The sequence below is a fragment of the Neltuma alba genome, unplaced genomic scaffold (genome assembly GCF_004799145.2).
Source record: "Neltuma alba isolate B1F8T4 unplaced genomic scaffold, ASM479914v2 tig00003436_pilon, whole genome shotgun sequence".
Classification (NCBI taxonomy): Eukaryota; Viridiplantae; Streptophyta; class Magnoliopsida; order Fabales; family Fabaceae; genus Neltuma; species Neltuma alba.
This window is the reverse complement of record NW_021633282.1, coordinates 1-21,816: the sequence shown is the minus strand read 5'-3', so window position 1 is coordinate 21,816 and position 21,816 is coordinate 1. Positions and strand designations below refer to the sequence as shown.

General features: G+C 38.9%; 2 protein-coding genes, 1 non-coding gene and 1 pseudogene across 3 annotated transcripts; 2 read left to right on the top strand and 2 right to left on the bottom strand.

Annotated features, from left to right (window-relative positions):
* The first annotated feature begins 3,106 nt into the window (after nucleotides 1-3,106).
* LOC114741587 (probable LRR receptor-like serine/threonine-protein kinase At4g36180) lies at nucleotides 3,107-6,909 on the top strand (annotated as a pseudogene).
* Nucleotides 6,910-9,676: 2,767 nt separating this feature from the next.
* Nucleotides 9,677-14,062, bottom strand: LOC114741588 (probable 1-acylglycerol-3-phosphate O-acyltransferase). Its single transcript, XM_028929855.1, has 9 exons — nucleotides 13,776-14,062; nucleotides 13,160-13,396; nucleotides 12,824-12,870; nucleotides 12,568-12,686; nucleotides 12,305-12,465; nucleotides 11,421-11,530; nucleotides 11,245-11,344; nucleotides 9,905-10,028; nucleotides 9,677-9,821 (listed from the first exon to the last, which is right to left on the bottom strand). Exons 1-9 carry the CDS (start codon nucleotides 13,964-13,966, stop codon nucleotides 9,708-9,710), a joined length of 1,203 nt encoding a protein of 400 aa, XP_028785688.1. The 5' UTR covers nucleotides 13,967-14,062; the 3' UTR covers nucleotides 9,677-9,707.
* Nucleotides 14,063-16,246: 2,184 nt separating this feature from the next.
* On the bottom strand, nucleotides 16,247-16,320 carry TRNAT-AGU (transfer RNA threonine (anticodon AGU)). Its single transcript has one exon. It is a non-coding gene; the product is annotated as a tRNA-Thr (tRNA).
* Nucleotides 16,321-18,899: 2,579 nt separating this feature from the next.
* LOC114741586 (aldehyde oxidase GLOX-like) lies at nucleotides 18,900-20,765 on the top strand. Its single transcript, XM_028929854.1, has one exon. The coding sequence runs from the start codon at nucleotides 18,900-18,902 to the stop codon at nucleotides 20,526-20,528; it is 1,629 nt and encodes a 542-aa protein (XP_028785687.1). The 3' UTR covers nucleotides 20,529-20,765.
* The last annotated feature ends 1,051 nt before the right edge of the window (nucleotides 20,766-21,816 follow it).

The following is a 21,816-nucleotide window of genomic DNA, read 5'->3' as shown; positions in this document are numbered from 1 at the left end:
CATTCAAAGCTAATTTGCGGATGTTACTCTTTACCTAAAATAAACAATCCTTAACTGCATTTGGATAGAACAATTAAACAGTTAATAGTAGGCAGATAATCCCACTTTTATGCAGTTCTAATTACATGTCCATGAAGGGAAAACTTTACGTTTTATGCTCTCAGATCCTTCCAAAAGCATTTGTTCTTGAAAGGTATTATAAGACTGAATTGAACATCACTGTGTGTTAGGCACGTTCAATGACATCTGGCTTCAATGAAATCGGCAAAGCTAGACTTATCAACTTCCAAGGTGTGCCGGGAGCTTTGCTGCCTTCTAAATTTGAGAGGCAGCAGAGATACATGGTCGAACTTTGGGATGCATGCAATGTACCACTGGTTCATAGATCCTATTATTTTCTTCTCATCATAGGCGAATTATGGATCCTATGTACTTGGACATTGAGCTCAGACGTTTGTCCTTCCTAAGGAGAAATTTTCTGCTGGAGCCCCTATGATAGAAGACATTCAGAATCTCACACCTGATTTGAGGTATAACTTCAATTATGTGGGTTGATTTTTTGGCCTGCAGTCGAACATTCACACCAATCTTCCAAACTTGAGCTCACATCCGGATTTTGAGAAATACTGCCTAAGCAGATCCACATTGATATCATCTAGAACAGATATTTGATCGTAATCTCTTTTATTTAAAGTGAAATGATAGGCTGCACATAGGCTGGGAGGCTTATGAAGAAGCTAAGAACTAATGGGGAGGACTGGTGCTTTTGGCCAGGAAAATATTCAAAGTACCCAATAAAGAGCCTGTATTGATTGTCATATGCAGTTTTCTGACGCTTCATTTTTCCTGTGACAGCCGCATGGCGCTTGATCGAGAGAGGAAGATGCTAAGTAAAAAAGTGCACAAGAAGCTCTCGAGGAAGGAAAGAGAGAAATATTACGTGAATTGGGGTATTGATTTGAAGTCAGGGCACAGAAGTTTGCAATTGGCATGGCGACTGTGGACGAGTACGAAAGATATTGAGCACTTGAGAGAAAGTGCCTTACTCGTTGCAAGGCTGATTGGTCTGATGGAGTTGAATGAGGCCCAGAAGAAGAATTTTGGACATAATTTCTTAGCCTTATTTAAGAGCCGTAAAACCCTCAGTTTTGGAGTACACTATGATATAGCCCAAGATGATTCTTCTTCATTGAGAAGAATTGTAAGATGACAGGTAATAATATTAAAAAAAATTCGTTTTAAAATATGCATCTCTCCTGGACCTAATTTGATATTACTTGTAACAGGTCTCCCCATATCACACTGATTCATTTAAATATTGTAGTATATTATACTCAAGTGCCTCAAAGTTTCCGTGCAATTCGTCCCTCATTATATATATTCATATCATTTTTTTTTCTTACAAAAAATTTAGGCAGGATTTAGGTGGGGACCTTCTCGTAGATCATACCATACTGAGCAAGACAAACTTACAATAAACCTTTAAATGTTTACTTAGGCACTTCTAAGTCTAAAATGCCTTTCCAAACACCGCAACGGGAAATTGAATTCCCTCTCTTTTTTTATGAGAGGGGGCAGTTCCCACCGAAGATTGTTTTTTCTGTTATATGGTTTTTAAATAGACAAAGAAGAGAGAAGGCTTTTGGAGACCTTTATTTGTTTTTTGTTGTTATTACCATTAGTGGGCTTTAGTAAAAGTTGGGCTTTGAAATGGGCTCATTGCACGTGGTAATGGGTCCTCCAGTCATGAGATGAGCTACGAGGGAAAAGATGTGGGGCATCTTCCCCGGGAGATCCGGTCAGCTTGGCAGCTCTCATTTATGATGGAAGCAACTGCTGCGTGGGTAAGAACTAAAAACGTTAAACAAGGAAACACTATTCATTCAATTTATAAATCATAAATTTGGCCCATAAACGCCTGCGCTGCCATGAATGCTATTGACGTGTCTGCGTCTGTTTGCGTTGGAGTCTCATTTTGAAAGTAACGATGCCCCAAAAGTTTATTATTAGTAAATGCATATAAAATATTAAAATTCCCTCCTCCCCCTTTATTATCCTCCCCCAACCTATTTAATGTATTGCTCTGCTTTACTACGCCGTTGTATTATATTGCACCTAAAGCTGATCTGCGCCAAATGCAAAGAAAAACAAAGTGGACCATTTATTCATGATGGATCTGCTATGCACAACCCTTTCCCCCCATAAAATTCGCTCATTTTTTGCTGTAAAGAATTAATGTTCGTTTTATTTTCTTTCTAGCACAACCATCTAATTATTACCAACCAGTCCATATCCAAAAATTTATCAAATTGAAACAGTAGTGGTCTTCTTAGGATTTTCCTAATTCGTTGTTTCAGCTGTCAACCTCATCCAAGAACAAGGTTATTGTGTCATTTCATTCTATTTTATATCTGATAGTATTTCCAAAAAGAAAAGTGATTGTTTTCTCAAATATTGCATATTTCCCTGTGTATAAAGAGAGTGAACTTTTTCGGCCAGAAAAGAGGGAGTAGGAGAGCTTTTTTCACAGTCGCCCTTAAATGCGGGGAAAGACAAAAGGCTATGTGTTCCTAATATGGACTCCCCCCACCCTTTAGGCATCTAAAACTTTGGAAGAGAACAATGAAACAATAAATATGTCATTTCTAACTTCTCCGGAGAGTAGAACAGTAACGATGAAGAGAAAGAGATGCTTAAGAGAGGAATCAGGCGAGATCTACACTTTAATGAAGAGAAAGCATTAGATTAGAGCAGGAAGTGGTGACCACAACACAGAGAGCCAACGAGGAGAAGCAAAGGAGCCCCATGTTAGGATAGAAAATCACAGGACTTCATGATATCCCCCTCCCATGACAAGCTTCCAAAAGCACAATAAAAAGTTCTCTGTGACTACACATTCATCTTCAAAAAGCCTTCCAGGGTCAGAACTTTTCGGGAACTGAGCAAAGTGACAGAGAGATAGAGAGAGAGAGAAGCGCTTTGCATATCATTTTGTTTTGCGTCAACAATACACACATCACAACACTCTTCAGTGTTATAGAGACGCTGTCTGCTCCTTCCGCTTCCAAATTGTAACAGTAACACCGGCTTCAGCACACGCTCCTCCTCAACGTACACACACACAAACGCAAATGTCCATACCTTAACGCCCTCATCCGTCCCAAGAACCCCAAGCTTGCCCCTCCCATGGCTTCAACGGCTAGTTTTCTGTGGTTCTTCTTCGCGTTGGCCTCTTTCTTGTGCTGTGCTGAGTCCTTGTCGGAGATCCAAGCACTAATGGCTTTCAAGCTTCGACTCCATGACCCCCTCGGCTCCTTGGACGGCTGGGATCCCTCCACGCCCTCCGCTCCTTGTGACTGGCGTGGCATTTTCTGTTACAATAACCGGGTTCGCGAGCTTCGCTTGCCTCGCCTTGAACTCGCCGGTCCGCTCTCGGATTCCTTCTCCGACTTGGTTCAACTTCGCAAGTTAAGCCTTCATTCTAACAACTTCAATGGCTCCATTCCTCCTTCCCTCTCTCAATGCCTGCTTCTGCGTTCCGTTTATCTTCATAATAACTCCTTTTCTGGTAAACTGCCCCCGGCTCTTCTCAACCTCACCAACCTTCAAATCCTCAACGTTGCTCGGAACTTTCTTTCCGGCCGAATCCCCGGAGATTTATCGAACTCTCTCCGGTTCCTTGATTTATCGTCGAATGCATTTTCCGGTGATATTCTGGCTAATTTTTCGGCAAAATCTCAGCTACGACTCATCAACTTGTCCTACAATCGGTTATCTGGTAGAATACCGGGCTCTGTAGGGGTTCTGGGGCAGCTTGAGTATCTTTGGCTGGACTCCAACCAGTTGTATGGGACCCTGCCTTCGGCTCTGGTTAACTGCTCTTCTCTTGTGCATCTGACCGCCGTGAGCAATGCGCTTTCCGGTTTGATTCCGGCGACCATGGGGACGATGCCGAGACTTCAAGTTCTGTCGTTGTCGTCGAATCAACTTTCGGGATCGGTCCCCACTTCTCTGTTTTGCAATGTCCACTTGGCCAATGCTTCTTCGCTGAGAATCGTTCAACTAGGCTTTAATGCACTCACGGGCATTTTCGAGCCGCCAAATGCAAGGTGTGTTAATGTTTTGGAGGTTTTAGAGCTTAAGGAGAATCGTATTCGCACTGCATTTCCCTCCTGGTTGACTAATGCGACGTCGTTAAGAGCTGTTGATTTTTCCGGAAACTACTTTTCTGGTATTTTGCCGGCGGATATTGGGAATATATTGGGGCTAGAGGAGCTTAGGTTGGCAAACAATTCGTTATCTGGTGATGTTCCTCATGAAATTGTGAAATGTACTTTGTTACAGGTTCTTGATCTTCAAGGAAATCAATTCTCCGGCCTCATTCCTTCGTTTCTTGGCCAACTGAGGAATCTCAAAATGTTATCTCTTGGCGATAACCTGTTTACTGGTCCTATACCCACGAGTTTGGGAACACTTTCCGAGCTCGAGTCGTTGAACTTGAGCAACAATAAACTTACGGGATTCATTCCCCCGGAATTAATGCGATTGGGTAACATGAGTGCTTTGAATCTCAGTAACAACAATTTTCAGGGCAACTTTCGTCTGCCATCGGGGATTTAACAGCTCTGCAGGTTCTGAATTTGAGTCATTGTGGGTTATCAGGACAGGTTCCGGCTAGTGTTGGTGGTTTAATGAAACTAACGGTGCTGGATTTAAGTAGGCAAAATCTTTCAGGTGACTTGCCAATCGAGCTCTTCGGATTACCTAGCCTGCAGGTTGTTGCTCTTCAAGAGAACCACTTATCTGGAGCTGTTCCAGAGGGTTTCAGCAGTCTAGTCACCCTGCAATATCTTAATATCAGCTCTAATGTCTTTGCTGGTGAAATTCCAGCGACTTATGGATTTCTTCGATCGTTAATTGTTCTTTCTGGGTCTCAGAATCATATTTCTGGCAGAATACCATCAGAGATTGGTAACTGTTCTCAGCTTGAAGTTCTCGAGCTTCGTTCAAATCGTTTGCATGCAGACATTCCTGGCTATATCGCCCGTCTTAATCGTTTAAGAGTCCTTGATTTGGGAGACAACAAGTTAACAGGAGATATTCCAGAAGAAGTATCCGAATGTTCTGCTTTGACTTCACTTCTCTTGGATGCTAATCAAATAACGGGTCAAATACCAGAATCCTTATCAACTTTATCAAACCTGAATGCTTTGGATCTCTCCTCAAATCAATTGAGCGGAGACATTCCAGCCAGCCTGTCACTCATCTCTGGTTTGAAGTATCTAAACGTCTCTAGAAATAATCTTGAGGGTCAGATTCCGGAAATGCTGGGCTCCCGATTCGATGATCCTTCTGTATTTGCAATGAATAACAGGTTATGTGGAAAACCACTGCATAGGGAATGTGCAAACGTAAGGCGGCGAAAGAGGAAGAGGCTAATAATATTTATAGGTGTGGCTCTTGGTGGACTATGCCTTTTGGGACTATGCTGCTGTGGCTATGTTTATAGTCTCTTACGGTGGCGCAATAAGCTGAGAGAAGGCGTAACAGGGGAGAAGAAGAAGAAGAGCCCTGCTCGTTCAAGTTCAGGAGCAGACAGAGGTCGAGGAAGTGGGGAAAATGGAGGGCCAAAACTAGTAATGTTCAATAACAAGATCACTTATGCTGAGACACTGGAAGCAACCAGACAATTTGATGAAGAGAATGTGTTGAGCAGAGGAAGATACGGTCTTGTGTTCAAAGCGTCGTACCCAGATGGAATGGTGCTGTCAATCCGTCGTCTTCCTGATGGATCCATCGAGGAAGGAACCTTCCGTAAAGAAGCAGAATCATTAGGAAAAGTGAAGCACCGCAATTTAACAGTATTGCGTGGCTATTACGCAGGACCACCTGACGTGAGGCTTCTTGTTTATGACTACATGCCCAATGGAAACCTTGGGACTCTTCTTCAGGAAGCATCTCAGCAAGACGGCCATGTACTTAATTGGCCTATGCGTCATCTCATCGCACTAGGCATTGCTCGTGGGCTAGCCTTCCTACATTCAGTCTCAATAGTTCATGGCGATGTGAAACCTCAAAATGTTCTGTTTGATGCTGATTTTGAAGCCCATTTATCAGAATTTGGCTTAGACAGAATAAAAATCGCAACCCCAGCAGAAGCATCGTCATCGTCCACTCCCATAGGATCATTGGGGTACGTATCGCCGGAAGCAGCGTTAACTGGGCAAGCGACCAAGGAAGCTGACGTCTACAGCTTTGGGATTGTATTGTTGGAGATTCTGACAGGAAGAAAACCGGTGATGTTCACGCAAGACGAAGACATAGTGAAATGGGTGAAAAGGCAATTGCAAAGGGGTCAGATATCGGAATTGCTTGACCCTGGGCTGCTAGAGCTAGACCCAGAGTCATCGGAATGGGAAGAGTTCTTGTTGGGGATCAAAGTGGCTCTTTTATGCACAGCACCGGATCCTCTCGATCGGCCGTCAATGACTGACATTGTTTTCATGCTCGAAGGTTGCCGGGTCGGACCGGAGATTCCGTCGTCGGCCGATCCCACCACGTTGCCTTCCCCAACTTGATTTCTTCTTTTTCTTGCGGAAAAAAATGGGGAAAGTAACAGGATTTCTTCGATTTAATTATGGTTATTCTCTGGTGATTTATGGGAAGAATTGTTTTTCGTGTTGAATTTAAGTTCCTTTTTAGGCCTGAGCGACTCTTTATTCTCCTCGAATTAAGCTTTTGACCCGACGGCGCTGTTCGCTGCTATGGTCAAATGGATATCCGTAATTCCGTGCGCGAGAACCTGAGGGGTTGTTCCCGCCAAATGAATTATATCAAATATGGAGGTGCCACGTGTCGAGACCGGAGGGTGAAGGGAACTAACCGTTAATGAGTCATCGATAAAGCGGAAGGGGGCATCAGAATCCGTGAATCTGTCGAATCAGAAATGTTATCTTTCATAAATTTTTTTCCTGAAAGCTAAACGACAAGGCACCAAGATTCTCTCGAGGAACTATTGTTTTTCTTTTCTTTTTTAATTAATCAACTTGAACTATTCAATGTGAAGGCCCATATCAGCGCGAACTAAAATATCCTATGCCGTTCGCCTGAAAACTTTTTGACGCTCCACACCGTTTTGTTTATGGTACACTTGAGATTTAGAGCCTATAATTTAAAATTTAAAAGTAAAAATTAGTGTGAGTGTGAACCCACTCGCGCAATATGCGTGGTACTAAATTTGAAAAAAATAGTGACTTTGATTTTAAGTTATATAAACGCTGATCAGTATTTCAATTGTCTGTGTTTATTGAAATCTTTAAAATGTTTTCTTTTTAAATCTTGCCTTCCGGAATTGAGAACAATGTGACTCTGCATTTACGGGATGTATTGGAAAAAATATTTTTAAATGGTAAGAGATGCATCCGCAAGATTTTGCATTGAGGTGCACGTGGAGGCAAATGAAATGGCAGAGGCTCTAAAACTTACGTATTGGTTTGGATCAGCGGTGAACAATTATAATTTTAAATAATTATAAATTCTATAAGTAATATTGGTTATAAGTGATATTAGTTAATCCATTTTGGTTATTAAATATAATTATTTAGGGAAAATTTGCAGAAAAGTGTGATAAGGTGGATTAAAGAAAATTCAGTTGATAAAAATTGATTAAAATTCTTCAAATGCATAAGCTACTATTTGGTGTTTATTTTAAAAGTGTGGTAGAAGAATAAAATAACGATTCATTAAAATTTTATAAAAATTACTCAAACAAGATAAGCATATTTTATAATCACTCTTCAAATGCATAAGTTACTATTTGGTGTTTATTTTAAAAGTGTAGTGGAAGAATAAAATAATGATTTATTAAAATTTTATAAAAATTACTCAAACAAGATAAGCATATTTTATAATCACTTACTTAAATTCAAACAAATTTACGTAGACTTTCACCGCTTTACCAAACACGCACTGGATCTTGAGAATCAATTATGAATTATGTGGGCAGGTAGAATGTGTGCCATACTCAATCTCACGGGAAAAACAGGGAGGGGTCAATGCGTGCGTGAATATTTAATAAGCTAGTGTTTTGGGGAGAAAAAGGAAAAAGGTTTAATTTTATTATTTTAAAAATTAATTTTTTTGCCAACTCTTTTAAAAATTAAATGCATTATGGTTTTGATGGGAAAAAATGTAATGCATTACATATATAATAAAGAAACGTTGTGTTTGTTATATTTAACTGTTTTGTGATATTATATGATTATATCTATATATATACATTAAATTCGCTCATATGAAAAATTCTTAGTTCTTTACCCAGCACGAAGATAATTTCATGTCTGCGGGATTAATATACAGATATAAAATATAGGCTACATCCAAAGATTTAGTAATTAATATTTGCAAATCATAAGCTACGAAAAAACATTTCTCAAATTCATAAAAGGTATGTAAGAATTTATTACGTCAATTTTAATGTAATGATCAAAATAGTTATTTTAATAATTAATGTGAAAATATTTTTTCAATATGATCATAAGTTTTTTTTTTAAACCTGAATATGATCATAAGTTTAATAACATAAAAACATGTAAAAAAAATAATTGTTAAAATCAAGTTGAATTTTTTTTTTTTTTTACCTTCTAAAAAAAGATGATGTACAAGTTACCTATTACTGTTGTTGTTAGTATTATTATCAGAGGGAGGGAGGGTGCCTTGCAGCAGTAGCTTGTACTTGAGATTCAGTTCAATTGAGTGACAATTGATTGAGCTCATGACAATTCAGAGAGTCCAGCTAGCCAAGCTATTTCCTTGTCCTTATTCATTCGAGTGACTGTCACAAGCGCCGTACGTTTTGGGTTGTTTGAGGAGTTATCAAGCTTCCCAACTCCCAAACTCTCTGCTAGCAACTCCAACATTTTAGTTCAGGTCCAAAAAAAAAACTCCAACATTTTAGTTTCGCACCCCACCAAATTTTTCTACGTTATCTTACCCATTTTTAAAACCAATTTCACACATTACACTTATAAGATCGAGTGTTCAGATCTCGCCATGAGTTTAAAACATGCTAGCTTCTGAAATTCCACCTACCTAAACTTCTATTTATTAAAGAAAAAACCATCACACTCAAAACGTCTAAGTAAAATAATTTCGCCAAAGTTTACACATCAGTACTTAGGAGCATCTTATTAACGTACTTGAATGTTTTTATTCGACTCCAAATCAGTCTTTTTACTATATTTTAATAATAATTAACAATATTCACAAATAAATGATAACATATTTTTGTTATCATTCCTAGATTTTAAAATTTTAGAAATATATATTTTTTAGATTTTTTCCATTTTTCTTCACCTAAAAGTCCAAACCTGTCAGTAGTAAATTCACTTTCACTTTCACAGGCATACCCTCATGTAAATACGAGTGGAGCCAACTCTCACCAAGCATGTTGCAGACACCAATATATTTCAAGGTGTTTTTTTTTCCAAAAAAAATTGAGGAGTTCTTAGTTCATGCACCATTTCCCCCCTTTTTGGGTGAAAATGTTCTTACACCTCTTTCATTTCTGTAATATATACATGAACATGAATATACTGCCGCGGCTCGTCCACTTAAGAATTAATCCATTGAAACACTGCAATAATGTTCATACACTTACCATGACAATCGCCGATAGGACCGCACAAAACTATAATCCTATGCAGAGGTCAGGCCTTCAGGAAGGGATTGACTGTCTGGATCAGTGAAAGAAACCTTCGGCAAGCATAAAACACAGCTGAATGAAAGCCGGTTGGGTTATCAATGAACACAAAGTGCCCACCCTGCAACAAGTAATACCATTCCTTAGTTTCAAAAAAAAAAAATCACAATTGATTCATGTTTGGGAAAATTCTAAAAGCCGTACCTGAGGAACCCTGATTATTTCACAAGGAACTTCCATATGCTTACGAGCTTCTTGGGCCCCAGTATAACTCATCCAATCCTGGAAACCATATATGAAAGTGGTTGGTACCTTCCACTCTGAGGCGCTGTAACACCAAGGGAGGGAAAGGAAGACAAAACATGTTACAAACTGACACATGCCATAATAAAACAAAAATGAGCCACCACAACATCAAAAATAAGCGTCCATATTTGAACGGAAGGCCCATCTCTACATAAAGCCTCACCAGACCATGTACCTAGCCCAATATGCCCACGGTTTTGCTTTGCATATATCCTCATCATCAAAAATAAAAATACTTGGTAAAGCTTCATGATATAAATATTTTTGGGGGATGAATACTGTTTTCTACCATATGAATTATGAAATGCCTAAGATCCCCAAGGACGTCTGTCACGGGTATGCAACAAGTGACCAAAACGCGTGGGTGTGTGAGAAGGTATGTTTGGGTTCCCCTCTCCCATGGGGTTTTAAATTGCTAAAATCCAAAAAAGGGAGGGGGAAAAAAAAAGAGCATCAATATTCATCAACCAACAACAAGGCATGAACAAGAAGCTCAAGCGCATTCCATCATAATACTAAGTTACTTGCGGCCCAACAAACTTAAATATCAATCATGAAGCAACACGCAATGCAGTATAAATTGGAACTCTTTCGCCACAACAAAAAATGGAAGTTATAAACAGTTATCTTTTGATAATACAAAGGACAATCTCTCTTATTTTCTCTTGCCCAATCTCCTGTTTTGTGTTCTTTTCTACCCTTTCCCGAAGAGGTACATGTTATGAGGGAGAGTTCTCTACATACGAGTAAATGCAAATCCAATATCACCCAACCACAACTACTTTATCATGCCTACAAATGTGCACAAAATTCATGTCTGAAATAAATAAAATATATCAATGTCAAGTTATGTTGCATCCTAAAGATTCCATGTCGTTATCTCTAACAAATTCCAGTTCCATGATGGTATAACAACAGAACAGTAACTCATCCCCACAAAACCGGTATCAACATGGAAAGGGTCCCCATAAGGCGAAATATTTCTCCAGCGGAAACCCATCAGGACCAAGCTGACTTCAAAAACTTTGAAAATAATTACTTTTAACCAAATACATCATGCACAAATTTACAATCGACCAAAGAACATTTGGACTTTTGTTATCGTCAAAATTTTATGATTGCCATACTCTGCAAACCAAATGTCATTTTATAATGCAGCTGTTGGTTGAAGAGAAAAACGGACTTCCATATTGCTGATTTGAAATATAAGTTAAATAAAAAGGTAGGAGGTCACAAACCTCTGAAGAAGGGGCATCCTAGCAAAGGCTCCAAAAGAAAATATATATTTCAAGCACAGCTCTCCACTAGCTTTGGCCGCCAAGGTATGGTAAACATAATCTTCAATAGAAAGAAAGCAGCAATTAGAATGCCATCTTATATTGAAACCAGGCGTCAATATATTATTGAACCATACCTGTCAGCAATCTTGATTCCTCTTCAGTCAATGCTTCGCCAGTTGAATGTGTACCAAACCTAGCACTGGTATACTTACGGACTATATCAGGACCCCAAGGACCTAATCCTCTGCAACAGACATATAAAAAAGATAAATTCTACAAAGACAACTTCACACAATAAAATTTTCGTCATACCCCAAAAAAAAAAATGAAAGAACTATGATGACGTAACTAGGTAAGTCAAGGGTTAACAAAACTGGAGTATAAATATCAATCCATGTTGCATAATGTACAAAAAAGGAAGTCAAATGGAACACAAAAATGGAATTCCTTTAACTAGTAGTGCAACAGGAGTCAGTCCCCAACGTCTCATAGCCTCAATCTCCCACCCAAAAAATGTGATTGAAATATTTATCGCTTGCAATAGCCAAACCCAGCAGTAAATTCCCCATGAAATGAAAATAAATAATGTCGAATAAAGGAGCGTCGATGGTTAAGTAAAGATTCATATAAAACCCATATCTAATTAATGGAAAATGTGAGTACTTAGTAACAACACCATTAGAACAGATTAACCTAAAGAGATAAAGAACTGGTTAACATTACCATGAAACATAAACTCAAATTTCAAGGATCGAATTTATTTTATTTATCCAGAAGACTTTAAGATTGGGGTGAGCATATGCATCCACAGTTGCATTTATTCCAATTTTAATGTCTTGACTAGAATACCCCCCACAGGAAAAATACGTTAGATGGCCATACAACAAGCCTTACCACAAGATTAGCATAATTTTCACAAAACTTATAAGTCAGTATAATTTACTCTATTCTATTTGAAGTCAGGTACAATAATCAAACGGCCTTTCGGAAGCCAATCTGCTGGACTGAGTAATTTCACCTGACAAGTTTTTGAGGTGTAAAATTAGACTCCCAAAGATGGTTCATGACTGCTCCTTTCCATGTTGCTCTAAACTTTGTAAACCACTCAGATTTGGCCTCTGATTCTGAGGTAAATCCAGCAGGTCCCACCAAAATCAAGTGTTGTACGTGCTCAGGGTGCTATATTTAGATAACTAAATTGCACATCAGAATATTTACAATGACAAACAACAAAAAAATGTTGGTAATTAACATTAGAATGAAATATAGGAAGACATTCACCTTGATGGCATATTTGGCAGCAACATAACCACCAAAAGAATGTCCAAGTAGTATAAAATTGGTTAGATTTTTGGCTTTTCTCCATTCCTCAAAAGAATCAATAAACCATGCCTCAGTTTCTGTAATATCAGCAACAAATTATTAGTAGTTGCTAGAGTACTTTTTAGTTTCAATAACAAATAGGACCTTCCTCTTCCAAAAGTAAATCTAGCATTCATCCTATCTGTTGAGAATATCACTATTTTACATGACTAACCTTCTGTGCTTCTGCATGTAAAATCAGGCCTGCTTGACCCACCCCAACTACAAAAGAAAGTTTCAAGGGAGGACATAAGATCAATTACGCAGGCCTCAACAATACATCACGTCTCCCGTAAAAATAGAATTCACATTACCAGTCATTAAACAGGTATTTGTTGGGCAATATGGCAAAAACGACTTAATGATCAAAATGAGGGAAATAATTCAATTTCCTTCAATTAGCTTTACCACATTAAAATGAAGCATTATGCGCTCAGGAAAGGAGTTATTGGGACAAATGACATTTAACCAATTACCATATAACTTTAGGGTCAAGATAAGCAAGGCTCACCCTAGTTGATCAATAGCAATGACTCTGAAACGACTGGCAAGCGCATCAAAATTACGGAAAAATAAACCCTGCGAAGCACCATATCCATGAACCATTACGAGCGTAGGAGAATTTTGCGTGCTCTCAAATGTTACAGTATTGATAGACCTTGGTTCATTGCTTGACGAACGAAACCATCTAACTTTCGAACCAGGTGGACCCGAGCCTATATTAACCAATTCTTGAACATAACGAGTCCTGTAATACAAACCATAACAATCCTCAACGAATATTCAGCAAAAAAAATTTGTAAAATGTGCCCCTGGTTTAATGCAATTCAGGTTACACAAGCAAACGGGTCATGTCAGTTAAACGATCACTTTTTGAAGAAGTGACTGAATCCTGATCAATTTTTTTGGGTTCAACTCCGAACGATGAGTTTATTAACCAAACATAAAACATTATGTGATATCTCCCGGACGAAAGCAGACAATTACAGGGCAGTAACGGAAAACTCTGACATTTGAATTTTCAATGGAAATCACAAAAAACCAAATTTTCTACGGCGACTAATACCCCTCATGATTTTGCCGAGAAAATTTAGGGTTTCGGATGAGCAGATGAAGAAAATAATTACTTGACAAGGGAGAGAAGACGCTTCTCAGCATCGATGATGTGATGAGTGGAAGTGGGGACCCAACGAAGAATAGAAGGCCAGAAGCGTCTAGTTTTTGCAGAAGTAGTAGCAGAGGATCCTAGGTCAGCCGCCTTGATCTCTTCCGCCATCCTTGATATTGAACTCGACCAGCGATATCGAATTACGGTCATATAACGGTAATGATATGAAGCGGCAGCTATAAGACTAATAGTATCTAATTATCTCCCACCAGGAACTTGGAATTTGGTCCAGGCAATTTGGGAATCAGAAAGCAGAAAGCATGGCAGGTGGATTCCGCGCCCCGCTACAATGAAATTTGACCATTGAAGAAGTAGAAGGCGGTAGAAGTAGAGACACAGACAACGCTGAATTTTAACATTTATAGTCGGCGAATTTAATAATCAATAATTACTATTGCTATATTTACTTGGTCATTCTCATTTGCCGCCAAGATACGAAGAAAACTGCGACGACATTCGGCCTTGAAAATTAAACGCACAGCGCTTGCTGACGAACGCAATGACCAATGCAAGGAGTTGCGAATAAATAGAAAATGGGATTAGTTTTTAAGAAAGTTAATGATATCAAATTGGAGTTCTTAATTTACAATAATTTAGATTCCGAAATCTTTATTACATCAACATAAAATTAATTATGATTAAACTACTCGCCTTGATAATAAATGAGATTATAAAATAGCGAAAGGAACACCACTGATCGTATAAGCTAAGCAAGAACGACGACCAAGTTGACTGAAATTTGCGAATTAAGGTGGAAGAAATTGAAGCAGTTGATGCTTCAAAATCTTCCACATTAAATTAAAATAGCGTATTTTGGCGGTTGATTAATTTTGTCATTCAACACAAGTCTCTCGGCCCCTGCAAAAATTTTGTGGCTAGTGTATATCCTGGTTTGTTATCTTTGCTTCAGAGGGTGTCAAGGAAATTTTAGAATCACTTTTTAGAATTATTTTTTTTCAAATTAAGACAAGTTCCTTCATATATTTATTTTATATATTATAAAAATATTTCTGAAATCATAATTTTATTTTTATCCAAAAAGTCCTCGGTGTTTGCTGTCCAGCTCCAACCTGGCAAATTAAAAAAAAGATCTAATTTATGAATTTCACATGCGCCATTTCACGCTCGATTCTAGAACGCTGCCAATCCCTGAGCATAATTAAAGAATAGTTTCAATTTCCAAACATACTTCACTTTAATCTAGCTCAAGCATCTCTTCAAATAACAAGCCATGATAAATGACCAGAAAAGGGAATATCGTAAGCACAGCCATCGTCGGACTTGAAAACAGAGACGATGGGAGGAAATTAACAACTGCATCAAGAATTGCATCAGGGGACGATTTTCTTTTGCGACTTGCTGCCAGTTAGAGAATATATATAGCTTGGTGTAGAGCCATATCCTTAAGTCACGTATTGTTTGACAAAGAAAAGAAACACCTTCACCAATCTCAAGCTACCATATATAATTGGTGTAGAGCTAAAATAACTGCCGAGCGTCACCGAGAAATTCGGACCAACAGTAGTAGATATACTGTACAATCTTTCTCAGCCTGACAACACACAAATAGGTTCAGGTAATGAACACATCAGATTGTAACGGGTTATTCTCCATAATTCATTGGAAGTAGGAACTTAAGAGAGCGATCCTCCAAAATGTATTTGCAGCCGAATTGGACGCCTCATCTTCTGTGGATGCTCTATATGCTTGTGCAAGAAATTATTAATAGCACAGACTCGGAAGTTTACTCGACTGCAGACAGATAAGGAACCCCCAGATAAAATAAGGGTCAAGTGTTACACCAAAATCCAGAGTGCACCAAGCTTTCCATATATCTTTTGCTAAAGAAATATGGCGTTTAAAAACAAACCTATCAGTCAAGCTTTGCCTAATTTAGATGAGCAGCGCAGGTCAACTAGCTCTTGCTGAGATCTCAGGGAGGAAAATGGTGGAATGGTGCAACATGCCTATGACTCGAGTGCTGATAATAAGATTCAGGTAAAAAAAAAAAAACAAAGAAACAAATGATAACAATAAGATGACAGCAGTTTGGCATCCAAGATGCAACTTGGGATGACCTACATGTCCTCAAACAGCACTTTAACTGTACAAATAAAAGCCATAACGTTGAATAATGTCTTCCTGAAAGAGAGATCCTGTCCAATAGAGTTAAGGTCTGAAATTTTCAATTCTCAGTAGTAATGAAGCAAACTGTTGTCATGTTCGAATCTTTTAACGCATATCGTTGCTCCATCCCCTGAAATTTAAAAACGGTTAGAAATAAAAGGGGCCTTGATAGACCACGTTCCAATAAGTCATTCCTTACAACCTCTTTACCTTGACCAAACAATGGGGAACAATCTCACTTGAGCAAGTGAAAAGAAGACAAAAAAAAGTGAAACCTGGACAGAAGTGTCAAAGAGCAGATGTTGCTCTCGTTGAGAGTCGAACTCAAGACCTCCCGCTTACTAAACGGGTGCTCTAACCAACTGAGCTACGAGAGCTGTTTGCAAGGAGTGTCCGCAGAAATTTATTCACAGCGTTGATTGGGAAAATGCACGACCTTGAGCTTCATTTTTCATTTTCGCAAAAGACAAAAAAAACAACGAAACGCTGTGACCTTCGGTAAGAAATACGGTCGATTAGTAAAACGACGTGACGTGACAATCTGTGTGTGAGAAGTTTAAGATGCAAGAGAACGTACCCAAGAAAAAAGAGCTAGGGACAATCGATTATCATCGGCGCCGCTGCCATAGCTGATCAGACTTCTAAGACCCGACGACTACTTGGACCGATTCAACACCTTCCCTTAGGATGTTGAAGTTGTTATTTTTTGTCATTCCCTGTTTTACTGGCTGCTCTCTTGTGTAATCTTCAGTTTAATGTACTGTTCTTTTTCTAGTTAATAAAATTTCCCTTTCACCCAAAAAAAAAAAAAGAGCTAGGGAGATTTGAAATAAATTTTATTATTATTGTTATACCAGACAATATATACTGCCTTTTCTTGTTCTTAATATAAAAAGTTATTTTTTATTATAAATATAAGATCTTAATCTATTTTATTTTTTATATTTATTTATTTTTCTTAAAGTAGTTTTTGTAACAATGATAATTTTAGTTAATATACTCAATTAGCAAGAATATTTTAGAAAAGGTAACACTTATTTATTACAAATAATTAACCTAACTCGTTTTCTTAATATACTTAAATTAGTTAACTTATTCTCATGTTAAAAATAAGAGTTAAATGAGTTTTTATACTGAGTAAAAGAATAGGAGAGATAGAAAGGTGGAATTTTGTCTTATGAGTGTTATTATAGATTGAGTTGTACTGCTCTTCCTCTTCCATCGATCCCTGAAGCTTCCACGAGAGACTGCCGCAACAACCTACTCACTTTAACGTGTCTTACGGGAAGCAACATATTTGACTACGCTTTAATCAGAACTTCAGAGGCTCCGATGCAAAGTATGCCCTCCTCTGGCGCCTTTTTGATATTATTTAACAAGAAAAAGGGAAACTGAACATAATATTAGGCGGGGAAAAAAGAACGAAGGCTCAGTTACTCGTTTTGAAATAAAAAGGCAAGGCTATATAATGGCTAGCGGGCATGTAGGTGCAATGATTGTAAAGGAAAGATGCCTTGACTAGAGTGGAAGAGGGTGCCTCATAAATTGACTTTCCAGTGTGGCATCCGAGCAAAGGCACATGGCATAACTCTGTGCCAGCCAGGCAGCCTTCCTTTTAAGACTCGCATACCAGAACAAGAATATATACCCATTGGTTTCTTCCTTGGCAAGCTAATTTGGCTACAAATTCATGTCATAACTTCACCACTGTCTAAGCCTCATGCTACCTAATCACAATTAACATTTAATTGTTGTCAGAATCAACTCAGATTAGCATAACTAATGACTGCGTATATATTTGCAACATACTACTTTTACTACTTAATATTACCTTTGGTCCTAAATATAAAAGTCAGCTGACTAATTTGAGTATATTACAAAAGTTTGGTAAGTTAATTACTTATAATAAATAGGTATTGCTTTTCATAAAATACCCTTATTAATCATGGATATTAGCTAAAACTACCATTTGTGTAATTGCTACAGTGATTATTTTGAAAAAATGAATAAATATGAGAGATAAAAGAAATTGAGGTTTTATATTTATGACCAAATTAAAAATTAAATTAGCTCTTATATTAAAGATCGGAGGTAGTATAAGAATTAATTGACTAATTCAAGTAGATTAAGAAAATTAGTTGAATTGGTTATTTGTAATAAATAAATGATGTCTTTTCTAAAATTCCATTACTAACCATATATATTAGCTAAAACTATCATTTGATGAAACTTTTAATATGTGCAATTAGTACAATGATTATTTAAAAAAAAAAAGATACATATGAGAGATAAAGGGAATTAATGTATTATATTATATTTATGAATGGAGGGAGTATTTTGGTATTTTGATAGCTTAGTAACTTGGAAAAATAACCCCAAAAAAATGCCTATTAATTTTTTTTTAATAAAAAAATGTTATGCAGTTAAGGATCATCTCTTAAGCGTTGTTTTTTTAAACTCAAGTATAACTTGGAGGGAACGAGTGAATAATGCTCACCGACAGCGTATCATTGTCCCGTGACTGGGGAATGTGTGCTGAGGTTAAAAAACTCAAAAAGACAGAAAGAAGGAAATGACTTGTGCAAGTTGTTGCCAGTGAGAGATTAACCTGACCGAAAGACGTTCTTTTCCGCACGTGTTCTTCTGAGATTAAAATTGTAGACAAGATGATAAAGGCATGGCCTACGCGCTTGTTATGGAACATGGACCCCAGCTCAGACGCCATAGATCTCTAAAGCAGGAAGCACAGAACCCATATTTCCCTGCTGCTTCACATTTTCAAATTCTATATTATAATGACGAAGAATACAAACTTTTCCATTAAAGCTATAATATCGATCGCATCACACGTTCATTAACGAGTATTTATAACCTAAATCGCCTGAAATGCGCAAGGCACCTCTTGAGCCCAGATATTCCACAAAGCAGAAGTCCATCACAGTTTACATACGCAAAAATGGCCTTTCTTCTTCTTGCTCCTTTTCTCTTTCACCTTCTTCTCGCCACCGTACCATCTCTCACCGACGCCGGCAACGGACAATGGCAGCTTCTGCAGAACAGCATCGGCATTGTGGCCATGCACATGCAGTTACTCCACCACGACCGTGTCGTAATATTCGACCGCACCGACTTTGGCCTCTCTAACTTATCCTTGCCCAATGGCAGATGCCGCCAAAACCCCAAAGAGCTGATCGTCCAAACAGACTGCACAGCCCACGCCCTCGAGTACGACGTCGCTTCCAACTCTTTCCGCCCTCTCTTTGTCCAGACTAACGTCTGGTGTTCGTCCGGCTCCGTCGCTCCCGACGGCCGTCTCGTCCAGACCGGTGGCTTCAATGACGGAGATCGTACTGTCAGGATGATTAGTCCTTGCCCCGACTGTGACTGGGAAGAAGTAGACGGTGGTCTGGCGCAGCGGAGGTGGTACTCCACCAATCACATTCTTCCGGACGGACGTCAGATTATAGTTGGCGGCAGAAGAACGTTCAACTACGAGTTTTATCCTAAAACAGACGCCAAAAATAGTTACAGTCTACCATTTCTTGTACAGACCGATGATGTAGGCACAGAGAACAACTTGTACCCCTTTGTCTTTCTGAACGTGGACGGCAACCTGTTCATCTTCGCCAACAATCGAGCCATATTACTGGACTACGACAAGAACAAGGTGGTCAGGACGTACCCACAAATACCCGGTGGAGATCCCAGATCATATCCCAGTACAGGCTCGGCAGTGTTATTACCTTTGAAGAATTTACAGGCCAAGACCGTCGAAGCAGAGGTTCTGATTTGTGGTGGAGCCCCGAGAGGGTCGTATGAGCAGGCCAACCAAGGCAAGTTTCTCCCGGCTTTGAATACCTGTGCTCGGATCAAGATCACTGACCCGAACCCACAGTGGGTCATGGAGACGATGCCCGGATCTAGAGTTATGAATGACATGGTAATGCTTCCTAACGGTAATGTTTTGATCATCAATGGTGCAGCTTCTGGGACGGCTGGATGGGAAGCGGGTCGCAACCCGGTGTTGAACCCGTTCCTATATAAAACGAACAGCCCAGTGGGATCTCGGTTCGAATTGCAAAACCCGACAAATATTGCACGGATGTACCACTCCACGGCTGTTCTGCTTCGTGACGGTCGCGTGCTCGTCGCCGGAAGCAATGCTCACGTATACTACAATTTCACCAATGTCTTGTTTCCAACGGAGTTCAGATTGGAGGCGTTTTCCCCGTCGTATTTGGAGTCTGGATTCTCTAATGTGCGTCCAAAAATCGTGTCTCCTCCTTCTCAAGCTAAACTCAAGTATGCTCAGAAGCTGAAGCTGAGGTTCCAGGTGACAGCAACATTTGATCAAAATATGGTGTCGGTGACGATGCTGTTGCCGCCATTCAGTACACACTCGTTCTCGATGAATCAGAGGATGTTGGTGCTGGAGGCAATCAAAGTGACGAATCTGGGAAAATCTGCGTATGAAGTTGAGGTCATCACGCCACCTTCGGCTATTCTTGCACCTCCTGGTTACTATATGCTATTCGTGGTCCATCAAGAAATCCCAAGCAACGGCATCTGGGTGCAACTAATATGATTTCATCTGCCACCTGTACGTCAAGAACAATACTTATGCATTTCGTTTCATTCGTGTGCTGATTCTCTTCATTAGTTATTTGCATATACAGAATAATATATCATTGCTTTTTTCTCTTCCCGGCCTTCATGTGAAAAATAAAGTGAGTGGACATGTAGATTATTAGCAGCTGAGGTTTATTCTTCCATGTATTTATGCTTCCGTGTTAGTCTCTTCTTCATGGCTTGTATACAACTATAATGCTTGTCACATAATCCATATTGAGCAGGACAAGAACATAACGAAGCCATGCTAAATTTTCACGTTACACTGGATCAACAGGTTGTTGGGTGGGGACTTTTTTTGCATGGACTGGCAATCTATTTCTTTCAAACAAATATGGTTCCTAATTATCTTGAAACATAAGAAGCCCTTAAATTGTTGATATTCTTTAGGCAAACTATTTTCATAAAGTTTGGCTTGACTGAATTGACCAAAATTTAGGCCCCCGGGGGGGGAACAAGTGATATTGTTTTATAGTTATTCATGCTCTGTTTTTTCTATGCCCTGCACTAGCTTTGCTTTGTTGATTTTCCACGAATTCCATTTACAAGGCTTTGTTTTATGATCCAGAGAGCCAGATAAGTACTATGTTTCAACATGTGCTGAGATTCTTTATTTGCTTAATCCAAGATTGAAGATTACTTAAGAAAATTGCCAGAATTAAATCGAAAATGGACGAGGTAGGACCATCAAAAATTAAAACAGATTGAAGAAACTATGTACACGTAATATTTTTTTTTTCCCAGTGAAATCAGACGGAACCCACTTCTTGCAGCCACACGCATTAGTCATTATAAACGTGACAACTTTGGTGACGGTCACTGGTGTTTTCTGATGTATTGGCCATTCTGTTGACTGGACAAGAAAGATTGTGGACAATTTTAACGAGACTGCGACAATTGCAAATGCAACCAAGTCATATTAACTAGAGAGAATTTTCCATGGAACAAGATCAGAACAGATTCCAGTCCATTTATTTATAAATGTCTAACATGTGGTACACAGACAAAAGATCCCGCACAAAGCTATTAAAAACCGATTATTATATTCTACATGCCAAACATTAAAGATCTAGCACCAAACGAAAACAAGAAACCGTCTCCCTAAAACAACAGATAGATGCGTGCGACATGGGAATTCTTAGTGGGGGGCTACGCACGTTCGCCACGGGGAACCTGGCAAGTTGGATATCCTTGGGCATTATGGTGACCCTCCTAGCGTGGATAGCACACAGGTTAGTGTCCTC